The sequence below is a fragment of the Arabidopsis thaliana genome (assembly GCF_000001735.4).
Source record: "Arabidopsis thaliana chromosome 1 sequence".
NCBI classification, from domain to species: domain Eukaryota; kingdom Viridiplantae; phylum Streptophyta; class Magnoliopsida; order Brassicales; family Brassicaceae; genus Arabidopsis; species Arabidopsis thaliana.
Genome location: NC_003070.9, coordinates 25,731,622 through 25,750,827, shown reverse-complemented (window position 1 = coordinate 25,750,827; position 19,206 = coordinate 25,731,622). Strand labels below are relative to the sequence as shown.

Below are 19,206 nucleotides of genomic sequence, written 5' to 3'. Positions count from 1 at the left end.
TATGATTTGTAGAGCTTCAATTTGTATACTCATTGATACATTTGTATTATCGATTTTAAATTAATAAAGAATTGATGATGTTAAAAAAGTTATATATATATATGTTTTCAACTTTTCAATATTCAACATGGTAATAGTTAATGGGCCTTAAGGCCACCGAAGCCTTGTAATATAAATTTTCTGCAACACTTAGACAAATCAATGATTGATTGTTTCACCATCAATGTATTCGCCTTTTGGCCCATTTATATTATTTTCGGCCTAATATGGCTTAATCAACATAGATCTTCAATTCTTTTTTGAAAAAATAGTCCTAGTAAAGACAACCAAATATTTGCCCCCCAAAAAAAAGACAACCAAATATAATATGAAATCAGTTTAAAATACAGTTTTGGTTTCACTTTTAACATATAAATAACATTCATGATCGATTCTTTTTATTTTTCGATTCAGACTTCTTTCAACATTACAATTTACAAATATATTAGTATTAACCCAAAGTAAATTTGGTTTGGAATTTACGAATGTTGTTTTAATTTAATTCCGATCGGATTATATAGGTTTATCAAAAAAATAAAAAAATTGTGAGGTGGGTTTATCAATATTGAACACCCACAACAATGGACAAAGTCATTCTTTCTAATTTATTGGATTGATAAGTACATATTACAACTATACTAATTTAGTAATTTTACATTACACATCCAACGCCAAGACTCATTCATCAACTAAACTCCTATTTGACAACTGCAATTCCTCCTTAACCGGACTACTATCTTCCTTGCTATGATGAACCTGAACCGGTTTATACGTATAAATCTTGGCGCACCATAGATAATACACAAGATTAACAGCTTGTAACACAGTAATCAACCAGTAAAAATACTCAAGCCTCCCTCGGTTCAAATTGTTATCCGGTAACCAATTGCTCCCATCCGGTTTAGCACTGAATTTATGAACCAAAGTCACCAGCAAAGTGCTCACATAGTTTCCGATCGAAATCGCCATCCAAAAAAGCGCCGTTGCCGTGCTCCTCATACTCTCCGGTGCCTGACATTAAAGAAATGATTAAATAGTTAGTTATTCGGTTAGAGAAGTCGTTAGTTAGTTAACAAAAGTTAGTTAGACTCTTTAACTAACTCTCTGTTTATATAACAGAGTATGTATAATGTTTTCATTACCTGATCGTAGAAGAACTCTAAATGTCCGATGGACATGAAAGCTTCAGCGACTCCATGGAGACCATATTGAGGAATCAACCAAAGAAACGAGATTGGAACAATCGTGTGAGGTTTATCGAGGAGACCGTGCTCAATCGCGACGCTCTTTCGCTTTACTTCGACGAATCCGGCAACTAACGTGGCGATTATCGAGATTACGAATCCGATTCCCATACGGTGGAGGAACGTGATGCCTCTTTCGAGACCGGTGAATTTGCGAGCGACTTTGACGAAGACGCGGTCGTAGAAGATGATTGTGGTAAGCATAGCGACGGTTGTGAAGACGGACATTGAACCGGCTGGGATTTGGAAGGAGTTTGTTAGGTGACGGTTCATGGTTTTGGCTTGTTGTAATGAGAAGGTTCCTTGTTGAGCATAGGCTGTGATTAGGAGAATCCCGGATGCTCCGATTGGACCCATTCGGATGACGGATTTGAGTTCTTCGACTCGATGGACTGTGCTTAGCCTCCAATGGTTTGGGATTTGACCCGGTTTTAAATTGTCTTCCTCCGTTACTATTGCCGCCTTGTCCAAGAAACTACATTGAAGAGCAGAGTTTGCCAAATAATAAGAAATGTGCAACCATTTTAAATTTAATTTGGTGAAAATGTTTAGTCATAGTTAGCTTTTAGAAAATAAAAATAAATGAAAACTCTACAACTACTCTTAGTTTTATATTTTACAAATTGAGCAAGACAAGTAAGTGACAAATGAAAAGTGATTAGGCCAGTCATTATATTACTATTAATTATCTAAATCTTACTATTTTCGAAATAGGTCCAATAATCCAATTATTTCTGCATATACAGTATATGCCAAAAAAAAAAAAAAAAGTGACAACTTTGATATGTTGTCTTCTTGCTTTTGGAATTTCCTTTCTTTACAATGAATCACCACCGATTACAATTATTATGTAAGTTTTTGGATGTATTTTGTAGTTTTACTTTTAATTTGTCTGGTTTCACCCAGTTGACAAGTTGTTGTACGATTACTCAATTGTTTACGTTTACTATATTGATATTTAGTCTCAGGTCCTATTGACAGAAATATCATTTTTAGATTCAGATTCTACTACGTCTCCTCGTGACTATCTGGATATATAATCAAAACATTTACATTATCTTATAGTAGTAAATAGTTTGATATTTATTCCGAGAATTATATAGAGATAATGAATTAGGACTTAGACAAGAAGAACATGAATAGAATAGTTACCTCATGTGTTTGGTGTGGGTGAGTTTACCACCTAAGGAGATAGGTGCATCAATCTCGTCGTTAAAATAGAGAAGAGAGGGATCAGAAACCATCCTCAGTTTCCTTTTGCGAAATGCCGCGACTCCCACTTGGATCAAGCGGGTAAATGGACTACCCGCGGGAACCAAGTGACGGTAAAGTTGAAAACCGCCGACAAAAGCAATAACGGATAAGAACATAGCTACTGTCGGAATGCCTAAACCTAGACCCCACCCAACGTTATCTTGGATCCACACAAGAACCGTCACCGCCAGTAAAACTGCTGCACCCATGCAAAAGTAGTACCTATAATGCAAACCCATCAACATAATTCATTATTTTGGTTTGTAATAAGTATTACATTATTTTTAGTTTAGAAAACTATCAAGGATATCTATCTGTATAATAATTTATTTTTAACTTTATTAATTATAAGAAACTTGTTCTTTTCCTAAAATTAGAAGAATAATATCGAGTAATCATCAAACACTTGCACATAAATATTGATCTTAAGACTTTTAAAACACTTCAAAAAAAAGGGCTACATTCGCTAATAGCTACATTGTTTTACTCATAGTTGTGTTACAAAGTCATGTTAGCTATTTAGTCTCTTAGGGTAAAGACAAAATACAGTAGTATGGTTCTAACATGTTAGGTCATCCTAGTACTATTTCAATAATTAAACACCTTTATAACCACTTCAAAAAAGCAAAACTTATTAAAAGGGTTTTAATTATGTATTTATAAATGTAGAGAGGTACGTATAAAAATACCAGTTGAAGTAGTTCCAAGTTTTGGTGGTTTGATTAGGATCCGACTCGTCGAACTGATCAGCACCAAAAGCAACAACACATGGTCGGATCCCACCCGACCCGAGAGCTCCAAGAAGAAGAGCTACGTAAAGTATACTCAATTGTGCTGTGTCAGCTACTACACAAACCTCTTCTCCTTTACATGGTGGTGGCCTTAGCGTTGGTATTATTGCCGATATCGTAAGCAACGTCATCCCCTGTTTTTTTTACTTCCATTTAAAATTTCTAGTAATATAGAATGATCAAGAAAATGACAACTAGACTAAGTTTGGTCCAAAGAAACTGAGCCTTGGTTAAATTCTTCCAATGGTTTTAAATTTATTTGTATATAAACTTACGATTTGGTAGATGATGGAAGCAAAAGTGATGGTCCAAAATCGGCCGGCGAAAGAGTCGGCGATAAAGGCACCAAGGAGAGGAGTAAGACTCGATGTCCCGGCGAAGTTTGTGAGAGTGTTGGCTGCTTTGGTTAAGGGAAGGTGAAGCTGTGTTGTTAAGTAACTTATCATGTTTGCGTGAAACCCCACCACCGCTAATTTTTCACATATCTCGTTCGCTGAATATATCATTAGAGATTATATATCAACTTCATATTTTTTCACAAAAGATCAAATAATAATCATATTGAATATATTTTGTTTTTTCATACCGAAGATGAAGGGCATGGTAATTAATCCTCCCTTTGGTCGATTTGGTCTCCCATGGAGTTGTTTTTCTTCTTCACTGATCTTGTTCTTGCTTTGCTCCTCCATGATGTTTCTGATTGTTTCTTGTAATAATTAGTAATGTTTTATATATTACGTTTGTTGTAAAACTTGTAAGTGTTGAAAATGGCATTAGCCAGGAGGGCAATATTTATAGTGTGGCTCTCGTCCGTACGAGATGTATAAAGGAACGGGACAGTGACGTCTACTGATTAATTACCAGCCACGAATTAAAAATTTAAACAAGATTTGGTTTACGTGGACCGGATTGAATTTCTGGATTCCGGTTCATCATATCTTCGAAATTGGTATTTTGAAAGATGGGACAATGCTTCAACCGACATCATACTAGTCCTAGTTTACCAATCAACCATTCCGGTAAAAATTTATGCGGCGATGAAGCTACAAAACATTATTCACCGAGGTAAAAAAAAGGGTTTATTGAATGTCTGTTTTCAGTAAACATGTCGGATATATATGCATTATTCCAATACATCTTTGAATATACAAGAAAAAGGTTTTGGATTCACAAAGGTTGGTTTACTTTTGGTAATTTCAGATACCAAAGATCGAATGTAGATGAATATTATACTATATATGGAAAATATTTACTTAGTAGTATGAGCTAGTTTGTCTTATGATGAAAAAGTGGTCCACTATTATCTGATAAATCTGGATGATGCATGTTTGTGGTGGTTAGGTGGTATATGTTTTTACATCACCGTTCAGACACATTTTCCATAAATTATTTGCTTCGATGTGCGCTTGTTTGTGAATTATTTACATACTAATATTAAGCCCGTACATAGTACGGGACAAAACTTTAGCCAAAGAATAAACTAACAATATTTAGAAATTTTTAAAAAAATTACAATCCCAAGTCTTTTGGTTACCGGGTTTACTCGCAGGTCAAGTCACCAACACTGCTATTTAATTTTTCAATTATCAATGATGTGAAGATTCATCTTGACTAAATATAGCGTACAATTATCAGTTCTAGACTTCTGGTACGATCCCTATAAACCAACCCGTTTTAAACTTGTTTGAGATAAACATTGACTCTCATCAATAATATATTGTGAGTTTGTGTAGTTATTATACGTAAATAAGAAATAATTTTTTATAGTTTTAAAGATTTATCGATTTTAAATTAAGTAGTCCGTGTAGTACGTTTTAGCATGCGTCAGAAATGGATTTGCAAGTGACTAGAGAGTTTGGGAAATCAGAATCATCCGAATGAACATCACATGCATGTGGGGACTGTATCTCCCTTTTTGCACTCCAATCTCACTCTCTAGTGCCACCCAGTGACTTTCACTTTCATACGACTTCTCTTCTTCTTTAATTTACCACCCAAAAAACATCTCTCTGTTGATTTGTAAACTATATATGAATATTATATTATCAAGTAACGTAGTGTATAACCAAGTTGTAATGCCTTCACGATATTTTGTTACCTTTTTTTTTCTTATAATCATTCTGACATCAGGATGCTATATCATTTCTGTTAGTTAATAATAAATTAGTCGAAAGAGAAAAAAGGTTTGTTTTCCTGACGTAAAAAAAAACACAAAAAGAAAGAAGGTTTGTCTTCTTTCTGGAGAGGTATTGTCTTTTTCATCTAGAAACGAATCAAACGATTATACATTAATGAAAATAATTTTTCTTTGAAGTATATACGCGTTTATTCACGTTTTATGGGAAAACCCCAAAAGAAATGTAATGCATGTTGATAATATAAGTCTAAATCATTAGAAAATGTATTACATACACAAACACAGTCGCATATCACTAATTCATTTATAAACAGAAGACAGAAGTTTTTGTGTTTTCTTAAACGTATGAATGTTTCTATACATGGTACACGAGACTTTGTTAAAATGTGACCAAATCGCCCACTCTACGTCAATTACATAAATTCGCATGATATACCACTTGCAATCATATATATACAAATAAGTGCATGACATTAATTTAGTCTATATTGCAGTTAAAGTTCGACTGGGTTAAAAGACATGGAGATATTGTCAGAGAGTCAGATTTGAAGTATATTCAACAATATCACAAACTGAACTTTTGGGATGCATATCACAATATCAGCATAATAAAGTTTTATGCGGATATATCCTCCTTATCATGGACAAATTCTTTAATGGATTTTATTAAGTAATAGTATAATTAAGAATAATCCATGTGTCTGTGGGTTTCATCTTCTTCCCATGATTGGTCGGTACTCTAACATGTATATGTTCGTAAACATGATGGCCTTAAAAGTTTTTTTTTTTAATATGTTTTATTATTATTTACATGCAAATTTAAATTTTCATTATAAACTATAAACGTGGTTTTCTTTATTGAACTTGTATGAAATAGATATTAAAAATGAACAGATGTTTTCCTAACATTTCCTCCTCTAAATAATCAAATCGGTTTTCACAATAGTTTAATAGCTAATTTTATCAAGAATTAGATACTAGCTACAATCCAAAAATATTATTGAATTGTCTTCTAGCTTATTTATATATAATAATAATAATAATAATTTAAAAAAAATAAACTCTTTTGTAGGGTTTCATTCACACCTCAAGAGTTTAGATTTTTTTTTAATATCACATCTCGATTATAATAGAAATGAAGTAACGAAATAAACATCAAAGTTATATAAATTTACGATCAATCAAAAATAACTGAAAGGAAAGGAAGAAGAAGAAGAAGAATTGGCAAAGATCACATGAGACTGCCTCTTTCTAAATCTGATCAACATATAATAGCTGGCTCTCTTTGCCTCCACACACGTATGATCAAGCTTTTGTTCCCATCTCAAATTCGGCAAGCCTATCTTTCTCCCACTTTTTGTTTGTTTGTTTTTGTTTTTTGTTCTTAAACTGAAATCGAATTTGAGTTGCATATGATAACAATCTCGAATATATATAGTGTTATATCATCCATGTAGAGTTGATAAAAGATAGGATATTTCAATATGTATAAAGCAAAGTTAGTAATACAAGATCAATCATATATATTGGATCATAATAATGAAAATTTTGAAAATTAAAGTCCTAAATTATGCCCTAAAGTATAAATCCTAAATTATGATCAAAATATAAGGAAGAGACTAGACTCTAGAGAGTGAAATTTTGATGTTCATCAGAAAAATTGTTGGTTTTAAAAACAACATTATATTAAATCTATATGAGAAAAAAAAACACTCAAAACCAATGAACATAATATTTACTTTCTCGTTTCGATTAATCTCTTTTTATGGAGAAAGAACGTTTATGAAATAAGGATTAATTTAAACATAAAATTATTTTTAACTAATTTTAAGATAAATTATGAGATCCATACTTTTTATTTAAAACAATTTTTTAATAATATTAACGCCATTGTATAAACTATCCATTGTAATATTCATATATCTCCACTAACTTGTTGCAAATATTTTAATCACACAGATGATTAATATTCATAGAGTTCACCATTCATGAGAATGACATTCAAACACACCCACACACACAATTAAAAGAAGGGAAAAAATGCGATCGTATGGTTCATATATATTTTTGCAAACCAGTAATTTTAATTTCCTTCCGACATTGACAGTACCACTACCAATGCGATTTTTAGAAATACAACTGCACAAAGTAATTAAAGATGTTTCATGCTGATTGGGTCACTTTTAATATCTAGCACTTTCTGATTATTCAATGATGCAATCATTATAATATCGAGTGAATGCTATTACTTATTGTAGCATTATCCTATGTGTACTGTGTAGGAGGAAAAAAATGAAATATTGGTAATATGCAAAGTGATTGCTGTTTGGAGATATAAACATTTTCTATTAATATTCTCAACATTAATTATTAACGTAATAACATACTAAGTAACGTGAGATTTTAATTTGTTGAAGCTTTTTCGACATATATCTTAGACTAGCTGAGGTTAGTTTTTCACGTTAGTTTTTTTTTTCTAATTCGTAACTGACACACAATAAGGCAATAACACAGAAACATAGTGTAGATACATTTGAAAAAAAAACTAGTGTGTCTACAATGCCACATATGAAAAGAAATCAAGTACATATATAACTAAAAACGTTGTATCAAACAAAGATAAGAAATCTTACCTACAAGAACTATTTCGACAATAATTGCCACTCAAACGGGAAATTTGATAGAGATTGGGTCTCGTGGACGGGTAGTTGATATGAATTGATACCTAAACGATTTGAAGTAGAAAAAAAACATCAAAGGGATAGAAAAAGTGGAGAAAATACGTAACCACTGCGATACCAAAACACAACGTGTCCCATCATTATGATTATTGCAATTTTTGGTGTTTGAAGATTGGTTACTGTCATTATCCTAAAGATTGGTCCATGCCACTCAAAATTGTAGTTTCTAAAGTGAATTTGTATTTCTTCTTGACGGTCCATTTCAAATCGACATAGAGATAGTGCACGCCTAAAAACAATGACACTTCCGTTGTTATACATATTAAAGTGTTTCGTCGTTTTGGAAATCAACGAATCTTATTTACCATTTTTCTTCTGTGTAGGATATGAAGATGATGTGAAGTGTCTTCTACTCCCATGTTATCCTCAAAACTGTGAGGCCTTTTTAAGCCTCATAAAACTATAGGATAAATCGCACCATAACAAAAATTACAATGCCACGTTACAATTCGCAAAACCCTAGATATCAAATCCAAAATTTGGAAAATGTTATAAAATACGTTTTAGATTTGAAATCTTATGTGTTTGGACTGTACTTAAATAACTTAATTATGGTACATAATATCAGTCCCGTCTCTGGGGGAGGAAGGATAGGCAAATGCCCAGAGTCGATAACCAGTTTCAAATTTTTTATTAAAGTTAAAAGTCCCAATTTTTCAAAAATAAAATAAAATTTATTAAGACATTTTATTTTATTAATAAATTTTATTTTATTTTGAGTTTTGCCATGAACTCTATGATGAGTTGAGACGGACTACGTAATATGTAGAACATTAACATGGGATTTGTGGTGTAAATGTTTTAGAGTTAGAAACTAAACTAACACTAAAATGAAAATTTTGGAAAAATAAAATTATAATAGGATATTGAAAATTTTGTCAAACATTGGCTTATGCTTATCAATGTTTTTTAGAATTTAATTTAACAGTGTAGGGTCTCTATAAACGTATAAATCATCTTTGGCAATATAATATGGATATATGTAAGCTGATTAAACCAGTGTATGTGACCAATAAACAGCAATGGATTCACAATAAGGTCATATTAATTTGAACCAAACCTTTAGGCTAAGAACCAACCATATGTGTGGATCCTCTTCTCATAGACACTACAGTTTGGGCTCACTTCTTGTATCTGCGTAACATTTCGGGCCAATGTTCTTGTCTCTACCTCAGTATAAACAAACACCATCATAATTAGACGTCTCTGTTTTTCAAATTTGGGCCCTCTATTTTTTTGTTTTGGTATAACTTTGGGCCCTTTATTTTCTATTTAACTATACATCTTTTTTTTCTCTAAATCTGGTTGAGGTTATGAATCAAATAAATTAAATTTAACTTAAAATTTAATACTGTGGTAATATTTTATCTTTATTCACGAAAAAAACGGCCCAAAGAGGATGGAATTTATACAAAATTGAATATGTAAAAGTTGAAGAGGCAGAGAGGGAAGTCACGAGAGTGGAGGAAGAGATTGGCAATGGCATGAGAGTACACGTGATGTGGGCCTTAACGTACCCACGTGTTTAAGGCCCGCTTTCTTCACGCCGATTGGCCCACCCTTTCTCCTCTAGCTTCCTTTATTATACAATCTCCTTTTTCAAAATTTGTCAGACGCACAAAAAAATATCTTCTGATTTTAACGGCCGTATGTGTGAGGTTGAAGAGAGATCACCCATGTTGTATACTTGTATTTATATATTTACAATAAAACATGTAGTCTATTATTAGTTTCTGTTAATGTTATCAATGTTTTTATAATTTCACTTACTAGAGGTTTTGATGCTTAATTTATAAAAGTGTGCAAATTAAAATTTTAGTGGAATCCTTTAAACAAATCGAAAATATTAATAATTCATTATATCCAATTGTTGTATGTTATTTACTTTTGTCATTCTTTGATAGTATAAGAATTTATGACTTTTCTGGTATTTTAGAAGAAAAAATAATCACATGATTTTTTTTAATCACATGTTTGGTGCTACGTATAATTTATATGAATTATTTACCGTCACATAAATTATAGTAAAGTTTTGTTTTGTAATCTATTTTAGAAAGACAAAAACTTCATAATTATTAAGATCTCTCTTATGTATTTTTAGGTCTACAAATCTTTGTAATGTAAAACAACATTTAATAATTAAAAAAAAAAAACATTTAAGTAGGAATTAGTAATGAAATAAATTATTATGTAACAGTCGTGATGATTCTATCCCAAAAAAGAATTAAAAAAAAATGGTAGTGATCAATATCTGGAATAGAGATTTGTCTTATTTTAATGGAGAAAGAGGCGAGGCAGAGACTGGTGAGGCCATTCCTCGAGAACTACACTTATGCTTTCCCCCATAAATCCATTTCTTGTCTATCTCTCTACTTTTCTTCTTTTCATTTATTTAATAGTTAATACGGCTTTGCTTTTTAGTTGAAAACAGTAAAAACCGAAATAAAATGTGTTTCGTCGGCCGATGGAGATTGAGAAAGTTAGTTAAACCAATGATGCCGACACAAAACAAAAAGTTAATCCGATGATACTATTTTCACTACTGTATCAATCGATTCGTCGGCTACGTGGTATGTTACGAATCTTAAGAGTTATTTTAATCCCACAATGTTGAATGATATGCAAACTATTGTTAAAATGTCACTTAATTGTTATATTAACCTGACCGAATAGCTATAACCAAGTCTTCGTCAAGGCTGCGTGGCCGGTTTTGGGAACGTATGAAAATTCTTTAATTCTTATATTATTAAATTAAAGAATTTATTTCTTGTTGCTATTTATTTATTTAGTGTTGTAAATAGTGTTGCATCAACTATGTAAATGATGCTATATCATCACATTAAACTTGTGTCATCTTTAGTGTTTCATAAGAGAGTTTTGAGTGTAAACTCACATCAAAATTGTGTTTTAGTGTCCCATCTGCTTTTGAGCCTAAAAATAGAGGTTTTGATTGGCTAAGTCCTATTCCATTTTTATCCTAATTAAACATAAAAACAATACCAAAGCAATATAAGAAAAAATCATTTTCACTTTTTTATACTGTCATCTTGCACTGCTACAGTTTAACGTTTTAATTATTTATGTATTGTTTACTGTACCGTTAAAGACTTATACCGCTTTGAGTTACCAATATGATTTGCATTTTGGTTGAATACTAGAAAATGATATTTTCTATGTATGAAAATGATATTTTCTGTGTACGAAAATGATATTTTAGTTTGTTCTTATCATTAACATTTATTTGTCTGTTATAATATTTATATTTAGAGTTCAATGTTCAGACTTCAGAGTATAATGCCAAAAAGAAGCCAGGTGAGGAATGCATCTGAAATACAAATTTGGATCTCGTGAATCATTCACATCAATACAGCGATTAATTTGTGATATAATTTACGATTATATTATTTGTATAGTGAAACAAAATAATGTGATGGTAGTACTTGTAGACAATGTGCAACTCCGGAATCGAGATGTTACATGCATGTATGAATATCGATCTTGGAACCTTCTTCATTTTTAATAATTTTTCATGCCCTACCTTAATTACGCTTGTCGGGAGTCCAAAATCCAAACTCCAAACTAAGATTTTGCATCTCGTTGTATCTTGTTAAATTCAGTTTTATTGTCACGGACACGGAGTATATATTTTATGCATGGACAAACATTTTCTTGAATACTTCAAAAGATGTTACTTGTTAGTAAAAATATGGTAAGGGCTAAATAAACGTAGAAATTGAGCATAGAGAGGAAATTAGTTTGGGAAGCGAGAATCACGCTTCAATTTAGAGACCGAAATGTATGGAGCCACGTTTTGGAACATATCACCTCCTTTGATTTTCTTTGTTTTTATTAATTCAATCTTTTTTATTTTTGACATTAACAATAAACAATCTATTGGTCATCGCATTAATTCTCAAACAACGTAATATAAAGATATCTGGTCCATGTGAGCATAATTTTTCAAGATATTGTTATAAAGACTAGTTTTCAATATTTATTTTGATGCCCCAAAAAAACTACTTGTATCCAAGAACAATACTTAATTAGTTAATAGTTTAATGATGATGGCAAAATATATACACAATACACTTGCCTATTAGTGTTTGCAAATATTGATGATAAAAGAAATTAGTGTTTGTCATGTTTCATATAAGATAGATGATAGATCACTACAATACTCATACACACATAATTCTTAATCACACATATACCTGTTGTTTATGTAATTATTAAAAAGAAGAGAATTTACTCTATTCCACTACTTTTCTTCAAAGGTTTTTCATTTCTATCACTTTTGTTTATTATTTTTGAATCTATCATATTTGTATGATAGAAATAAGACGATTTCATTATTCTCATTTTCATAATATAATATTATATATTGAATGTATAGTTGTTAAAAAAAAGATTATCTATTGAGAAAGAGAAAAAAAAGATGTTACAACAGTATTAATAAAAATGATATATGTAAACAAAAAGAGGATAATGTGATAGATCCAAAAGATTTAGGGAACAAAATAGTAAAAACAAAAAGAAATTTGTAATTTGTAGTAGTTTTGTTAATTTTCCTTAAACCGCAAAATCATATTCTACTATTTATATCCTCGTTTAGTGTTCACAAAACTTATCAAGAACCATAAGCTAAAGAGGGTTCGGTTCTTTAAACCCCTCCATCTCTCTCTCCTTCATTACACTGTAGAGTGTTAAAGTACCACTCTATAGCCATGGCTTCCTCTTCTTCATCTCTAGCTTTCTCTCTTTCTCTTCTTCTAGCTTTAATCCTCTGTTTCTCACCCACCCAATCCTACAAAACCATCGGCAAAGGCTACCGTTTGGTCTCCATCGAAGAATCTCCCGACGGTGGTTTCATTGGTTATCTCCAAGTCAAACAAAAGAACAAAATCTACGGCTCTGATATCACCACTCTTCGTCTCTTCGTCAAGTAAAAACCAAATCCTATGTTTCGCACCCTACATTACTTACCAAAACTCTTCTTGATTTCTAACCGTTAGATTTGTTTACTCTTTCCAACAGGCACGAAACTGATTCACGTCTTCGTGTTCACATCACTGACGCGAAACAACAACGATGGGAAGTTCCATACAATCTCCTCCCACGAGAACAACCACCACAAGTCGGAAAAGTCATCGGAAAATCAAGAAAATCTCCAATCACAGTTCAAGAAATCTCCGGATCCGAACTTATCTTCAGTTACACAACAGATCCATTCACTTTCGCCGTGAAACGTAGATCTAACCACGAAACACTCTTCAACACAACAAGCTCATTAGTGTTCAAAGATCAATACCTAGAGATCTCAACTTCATTACCAAAAGAAGCTTCACTCTATGGTTTAGGTGAAAACTCACAAGCTAATGGTATCAAACTCGTACCTAACGAGCCTTATACTCTTTACACTGAAGATGTTTCAGCTATCAATCTTAACACTGACCTTTATGGTTCGCATCCGATGTATATGGATCTAAGAAACGTTGGAGGTAAAGCTTATGCTCATGCTGTTCTTCTTTTGAATAGTAATGGTATGGATGTTTTCTATAGAGGTGATTCTTTGACGTATAAAGTTATCGGAGGTGTTTTCGATTTCTATTTCATCGCCGGACCGTCGCCGTTAAATGTTGTTGATCAGTATACTCAGTTAATCGGAAGACCTGCTCCTATGCCGTACTGGTCTTTAGGTATGTTCATTTACTGCTCTGTTTTTTTTTGTTATTGTTTTCTCTCTCTCTTGTCTTAATGTTTTGTGGTAATTTAAATAGGATTAGTGATTATGTTTGTGGTCCTATAGTGTTTTAAGCATAGGTTAATGTCTTAATGATGAGTATTAGTATTGGTTCAGGTTCCTATAAGTTTGACTTTTAGTCAAACGAAGAGTCACGTGAACATAGATTTTGTGTATCAACCAAACCAAGTGAGATCGAAAACTATTAAATTAATGTTCCATTAGTGTTGATATTTCATTGTAAAGAGTATCTGATTTTCCGACACAACTTTTAGAATAGAAAAGCTTTACCCTTTTCTGAGGGATATTGGAAAGATAATGAAAAGTTTCGCTTTCTAATTATGGTGTTTCCAATTAAAAGATAAGAACGAGAGATTGGTCTTTGCTTTCCATTTTTGTTGATCTTGATAAGAATGATTATTGCGATTTTATTTGGTCCCTATAGGATCTTGAAATTGGACCATTATATAGACATGGACCACGGTTCTTGAAATGAGTTGAAAATAAATGCAAATCTTGATTTTGCCATGTGATAGATTTATGGTTATACTAATCGTTTATATTAATGTTGTGTTGTAGGATTTCATCAATGTAGATGGGGATACCATAATCTATCAGTTGTTGAAGATGTGGTGGATAATTACAAAAAGGCTAAGATCCCACTTGATGTGATTTGGAACGATGATGATCACATGGATGGTCACAAAGATTTCACGTTGAATCCTGTGGCTTATCCTCGTGCTAAGCTATTGGCGTTCTTGGACAAAATCCACAAGATTGGAATGAAGTATATTGTGATCAATGATCCTGGTATTGGTGTCAACGCTAGCTACGGTACATTTCAGAGAGCCATGGCTGCTGATGTGTTTATTAAGTATGAAGGAAAGCCATTCTTGGCTCAAGTGTGGCCTGGTCCGGTTTACTTCCCTGATTTCCTTAACCCGAAGACGGTTTCTTGGTGGGGTGATGAAATCAAACGGTTCCATGATTTAGTCCCTATTGATGGTTTATGGATTGACATGAACGAGGTGTCGAACTTTTGTTCTGGTTTATGCACAATCCCTGAAGGAAAGCAGTGTCCAAGTGGGGAAGGTCCTGGTTGGGTTTGTTGCTTGGACTGCAAGAATATAACCAAGACTAGATGGGATGATCCTCCTTACAAGATTAATGCTACTGGTGTCGTAGCTCCTGTTGGGTTCAAGACTATTGCTACAAGTGCTACTCATTACAATGGTGTTCGAGAGTACGATGCTCACAGTATCTACGGATTCTCTGAGACCATCGCAACTCACAAGGGCTTACTTAATGTCCAAGGCAAACGTCCCTTCATTTTATCCCGGTCTACTTTCGTTGGTTCGGGTCAATATGCGGCTCACTGGACCGGAGATAACCAAGGAACATGGCAGAGCTTGCAAGTGTCTATCTCAACTATGTTGAACTTCGGTATATTTGGAGTTCCCATGGTTGGTTCAGACATTTGTGGATTCTACCCACAACCAACAGAAGAACTCTGCAACCGTTGGATCGAAGTAGGCGCGTTTTACCCGTTTTCAAGAGATCACGCCAATTACTACTCACCAAGACAAGAGCTTTACCAATGGGACACAGTTGCAGACTCAGCTCGTAACGCTCTTGGTATGAGATACAAGATCCTTCCTTTCCTCTACACTCTTAACTACGAAGCGCATATGACTGGTGCACCCATCGCTAGACCGCTCTTCTTCTCATTCCCTGAATACACCGAATGTTACGGCAACAGCAGACAGTTCTTGCTTGGAAGCAGCTTCATGATATCTCCGGTTCTCGAGCAAGGCAAAACCGAAGTAGAAGCATTGTTCCCACCAGGTTCTTGGTACCACATGTTCGACATGACTCAAGCAGTAGTGTCCAAGAACGGGAAACGTGTAACTCTCCCAGCTCCTTTGAACTTTGTGAACGTTCATCTTTACCAAAACACTATCTTACCAACGCAACAAGGCGGGTTGATTTCCAAGGACGCAAGAACAACACCGTTTAGCCTCGTCATTGCTTTCCCTGCAGGAGCTTCTGAAGGTTACGCCACCGGGAAACTCTATCTAGACGAAGACGAGCTTCCGGAAATGAAGCTAGGAAATGGACAGTCCACGTACGTTGACTTCTACGCTTCGGTCGGAAACGGGACAATGAAGATGTGGTCACAAGTTAAAGAAGGTAAGTTTGCATTGAGCAAAGGATGGGTGATTGAGAAAGTGAGTGTTTTGGGACTTAGAGGAGCAGGACAAGTGTCTGAGATTCAAATCAATGGAAGTCCAATGACAAAGAAGATTGAGGTTAGCTCGAAGGAGCATACCTATGTGATTGGTTTGGAAGATGAAGAAGAGAACAAGAGTGTGATGGTTGAGGTTAGAGGACTTGAGATGCTTGTTGGAAAGGATTTTAACATGTCCTGGAAAATGGGTATCAATTAATTTACATGTGAGAGTTGGTAAACTATTGAGGAGGAGAATGAGATTATTTAAAAAAAAAGGGTAATGTTTTGTTCTTCTCCATTTCGGATTATAAGAAAGAAAAAAAGAATTAGAGGTTTGGTTTTAGATTGTGTCTCTGTCTTTTTATTAAAAGATGCTTTAGTCTGAATAAAATTTGAAGCAGAAGAAGTGTTACTTCATTGGCTTATTTACTTCTTTGTTTTCCATTGGAGTATTATCTTTTGGTTCTCTCAATTGTTTACTTCTTTGTTTCCATTGGCTTTAGCTCCCAAGCCAGAAAACCAGACAATGGATAAGTTTTTGTGAATTCCTAAATATTTCAGAGAATCAGAGGACCAGATATGTTTTCTGACGACATCTTTGTGTACAAGATCGATGCAGAGATATTGGGACTTTCGAGAAAAGTCATATGGTTCCTTTCACGCATTACAGTTTGGGTTGGGCTTTGAGCTAGGTTTGGGTAGGACAGTCTCAGGATATGACATCAACTAATTTGGATTCATATAAGATAGGTAAAAATATTAATGTAGAGACTATAAAAATAACAATAATCTTTTATTATTACATAAAAACGTGAAATTATACAAACAATTTTTCCTAGAAAGTATACAAAACAATTTTCTTTAACATTTTAAAGCATATTTTTATGGTCATCTAAATAAATTATCACATTTTACTTTCTTTTTTTTTAATACCAAAAACCTATTATCAAACACAAAGAAAAATATCGATTATAATTCTAAAATATATTGAAAAAATTTTACTCTAGGAAGACAAACCGGTCACCTAAAGATAGATGTATAACCGATCGTATAAGGCTTAGGCTTGGTACTAATTTCAAAAAATACATATATTGATATTACACATTCGAAATTGACTATCCGTTAATAACGTGACTACAATATTATGTGCGTCAACATTTATTTCACCATATATCAACCCGTCAACTGTATATTGTGTCACCAACTCACCTTTAAATGTGCATGGTTATGTTCTAACTTGTATTGTTGTGTCATCATTTTGGCACCAAGGATGATGCAATCACTTGAATATGTCATGTAACGGCCGATAATAAGTTTCTTTTCTTCCTTTTCTTCGCTCAAAGTTGGTTTTATGCCTAACCATTTGATATACATTTAATATCAAACCCTATGTGTTTAAACTTGTCACCCTCTTGAGTGTCGATGTCCTTATCACAAAACACATGCTAAAATCTTTTAGTAAAGACAACAGAATCTAACAAAGTTAGGTAAAGATTTATTACTTTAAACTAATTCCAAAAAGCCTAGTAGATGAAAAAGTCCAGCCCAGAAGATCCAATATTCAAAGCCCTACTCACACATCTAAAAAACTTCAATTATTTTGAAAGAGAAACAATAATATTTTGACAAGTCGTTGATGCGGTTAATTAAGGAATAGTTTAATTGCTAAAGCTTTTAGTTAAGAACAAGTGACTGTAGTGAGTCGTGGTGAGAGATGGGAAAGAAGTTTCCACTCTCCAACAACTTTGTAAACTATTATTCAACTTGTCGGCTTTATACTTCACACTTCGTTACTATTGTTAGATCTATCAACAATAATTTTCCCGTGTGGACAATTATTTTTGATTTCAGGTATTATTGTAACATATTATAGATACAAGAAACCGACATATTGATACTACTGTATTTGTAACAGGTTCTTTTTAACCATAGGTCCATAGCCAAGTTAAAATATGTTTTTTATCCTTTGTTGTTAAGGTTTTGACCATGAATTACATCTGACCAGAAATAGTTTTTTTCTTTGTTGTTAAGGTTTTGATTTTCACATAATCACATAAGACCACAAAAAAAAAAAAAAAAAATTATAATAAAAGTAGTGACGTTGGGAAACGAGAGAACAGAGTCCATCGCAGAGGACAAACGGGCACGTGGCGAGAGTGAATACGTGGCAGGAGATGAGAGATGGTTAGGTATGGTGACTATTTTTTGGGTGGGAAGAATAATATAATGGCGGGAAAGTAGGACCCACCTAGCAGAGGCGGCTAAATGGCGGGAAAAAAAGTACAGAGGACAGACACAGTGCTGCTTTGAGCCACGCGCCACCGCTTGCGTGCCCCACTTCACTTCTTATTGCTTTGTGCCCAAGCTTTTTCTTTTTATTTTATACTATTGTTTTCATTTTTTAACTTTTGAAGATTATAAATTTCAAATTAAATATGTTAAAATAGAAAGTATATATATAAAAAATCTACATGACTCACTAATGATTTGTTTATTTTGTTCTTTTATTCAAACCCGATTTTGGACCAATCCGTCAAAATATGGGCTTGTGTGATAGTTTTTTAACAGTTTTCTTATCATGTAAAACTGATTGCTTTGGAAACTTCCGACAACAGTTGAGTTTTTAATAAATTTAGCTTCAATAGAGGATCATCGATTCCTAGTAATTAACACCACTTATCATGGTTCTTGTACTAAATAAAATCTTAAAATAAAATTAGACGAATGATGGTAATTTTCTTGCAAATTTAGAACATAAATAATTACAAGAAATTTGTAGTGAAAATCATGGATTAGATTGGTTAGAATTAGGGCATTACACTGTACCAGTCTTTTACTAGTTGTTAGTGAGCCATTGCAACGAAATACGAAATCGAAAACCAAATTGGTAAGACATGATTGTTAAAAATTTCACACGTATAAATAAATGGTGGTTTTGTGATGCTTAGACTAAGTATTTCTAAAAAAAGGTTTAGAACTCTCTCCCAACTATTTTGCTCTGCTTGAAAGTGAGAATAGTTACCACTAAAT

The 19,206-nt window shown here is 33.2% G+C and overlaps 2 protein-coding genes, 1 long non-coding RNA gene and 1 other non-coding gene across 7 annotated transcripts; 3 read left to right on the top strand and 1 right to left on the bottom strand.

The window, feature by feature from the left end:
* Window positions 1-536: 536 nt before the first annotated feature.
* AT1G68570 (Major facilitator superfamily protein) lies at window positions 537-4,131 on the bottom strand (the record flags this gene model as incomplete). Of its 2 annotated transcripts, NM_105528.5 has the most annotated exons (6): window positions 537-1,050; window positions 1,182-1,758; window positions 2,436-2,759; window positions 3,227-3,462; window positions 3,604-3,821; window positions 3,915-4,131. In NM_105528.5, 6 exons carry the CDS (start codon window positions 4,015-4,017, stop codon window positions 718-720), a joined length of 1,791 nt encoding a protein of 596 aa, NP_177024.1. In that variant the 3' UTR covers window positions 537-717. The 2 variants fall into 2 exon arrangements, with proteins under 2 accessions (NP_177024.1, NP_001321309.1); NM_001334368.1 differs by lacking the exon at window positions 3,915-4,131 and having other exon boundaries at window positions 553-1,050; window positions 3,604-3,834.
* On the top strand, window positions 2,864-3,851 carry AT1G68568. Of its 3 annotated transcripts, NR_139910.1 has the most exons (2): window positions 3,174-3,445; window positions 3,614-3,851. The 3 variants fall into 3 exon arrangements; NR_139912.1 differs by lacking the exon at window positions 3,614-3,851 and having other exon boundaries at window positions 2,864-3,215; NR_139911.1 differs by having other exon boundaries at window positions 3,440-3,626.
* A 6,367-nt stretch (window positions 4,132-10,498) lies between the features above and the next one.
* AT1G08993 lies at window positions 10,499-10,766 on the top strand. The gene has a single exon (NR_139536.1). It is a non-coding gene; the product is annotated as an other RNA (long non-coding RNA).
* Window positions 10,767-12,693: 1,927 nt separating this feature from the next.
* On the top strand, window positions 12,694-16,768 carry XYL1 (alpha-xylosidase 1). Its single transcript, NM_105527.5, has 3 exons — window positions 12,694-13,148; window positions 13,241-13,902; window positions 14,526-16,768. The coding sequence occupies exons 1-3, from the start codon at window positions 12,931-12,933 to the stop codon at window positions 16,391-16,393; spliced, it is 2,748 nt and encodes a 915-aa protein (NP_177023.1). The 5' UTR covers window positions 12,694-12,930; the 3' UTR covers window positions 16,394-16,768.
* The last annotated feature ends 2,438 nt before the right edge of the window (window positions 16,769-19,206 follow it).

Bases quoted from the DNA above. Each gene is read 5' to 3' on its own strand.
- XYL1 (NM_105527.5), top strand. From the start codon at position 12,931: ATGGCTTCCTCTTCTTCATCTCTAGCTTTCTCTCTTTCTCTTCTTCTA. The intron at 13,149-13,240 runs GTAAAAACCAAA...TCTTTCCAACAG, and splicing joins ACTCTTCGTCTCTTCGTCAA to GCACGAAACTGATTCACGTC. The intron at 13,903-14,525 runs GTATGTTCATTT...GTTGTGTTGTAG, and splicing joins TATGCCGTACTGGTCTTTAG to GATTTCATCAATGTAGATGG.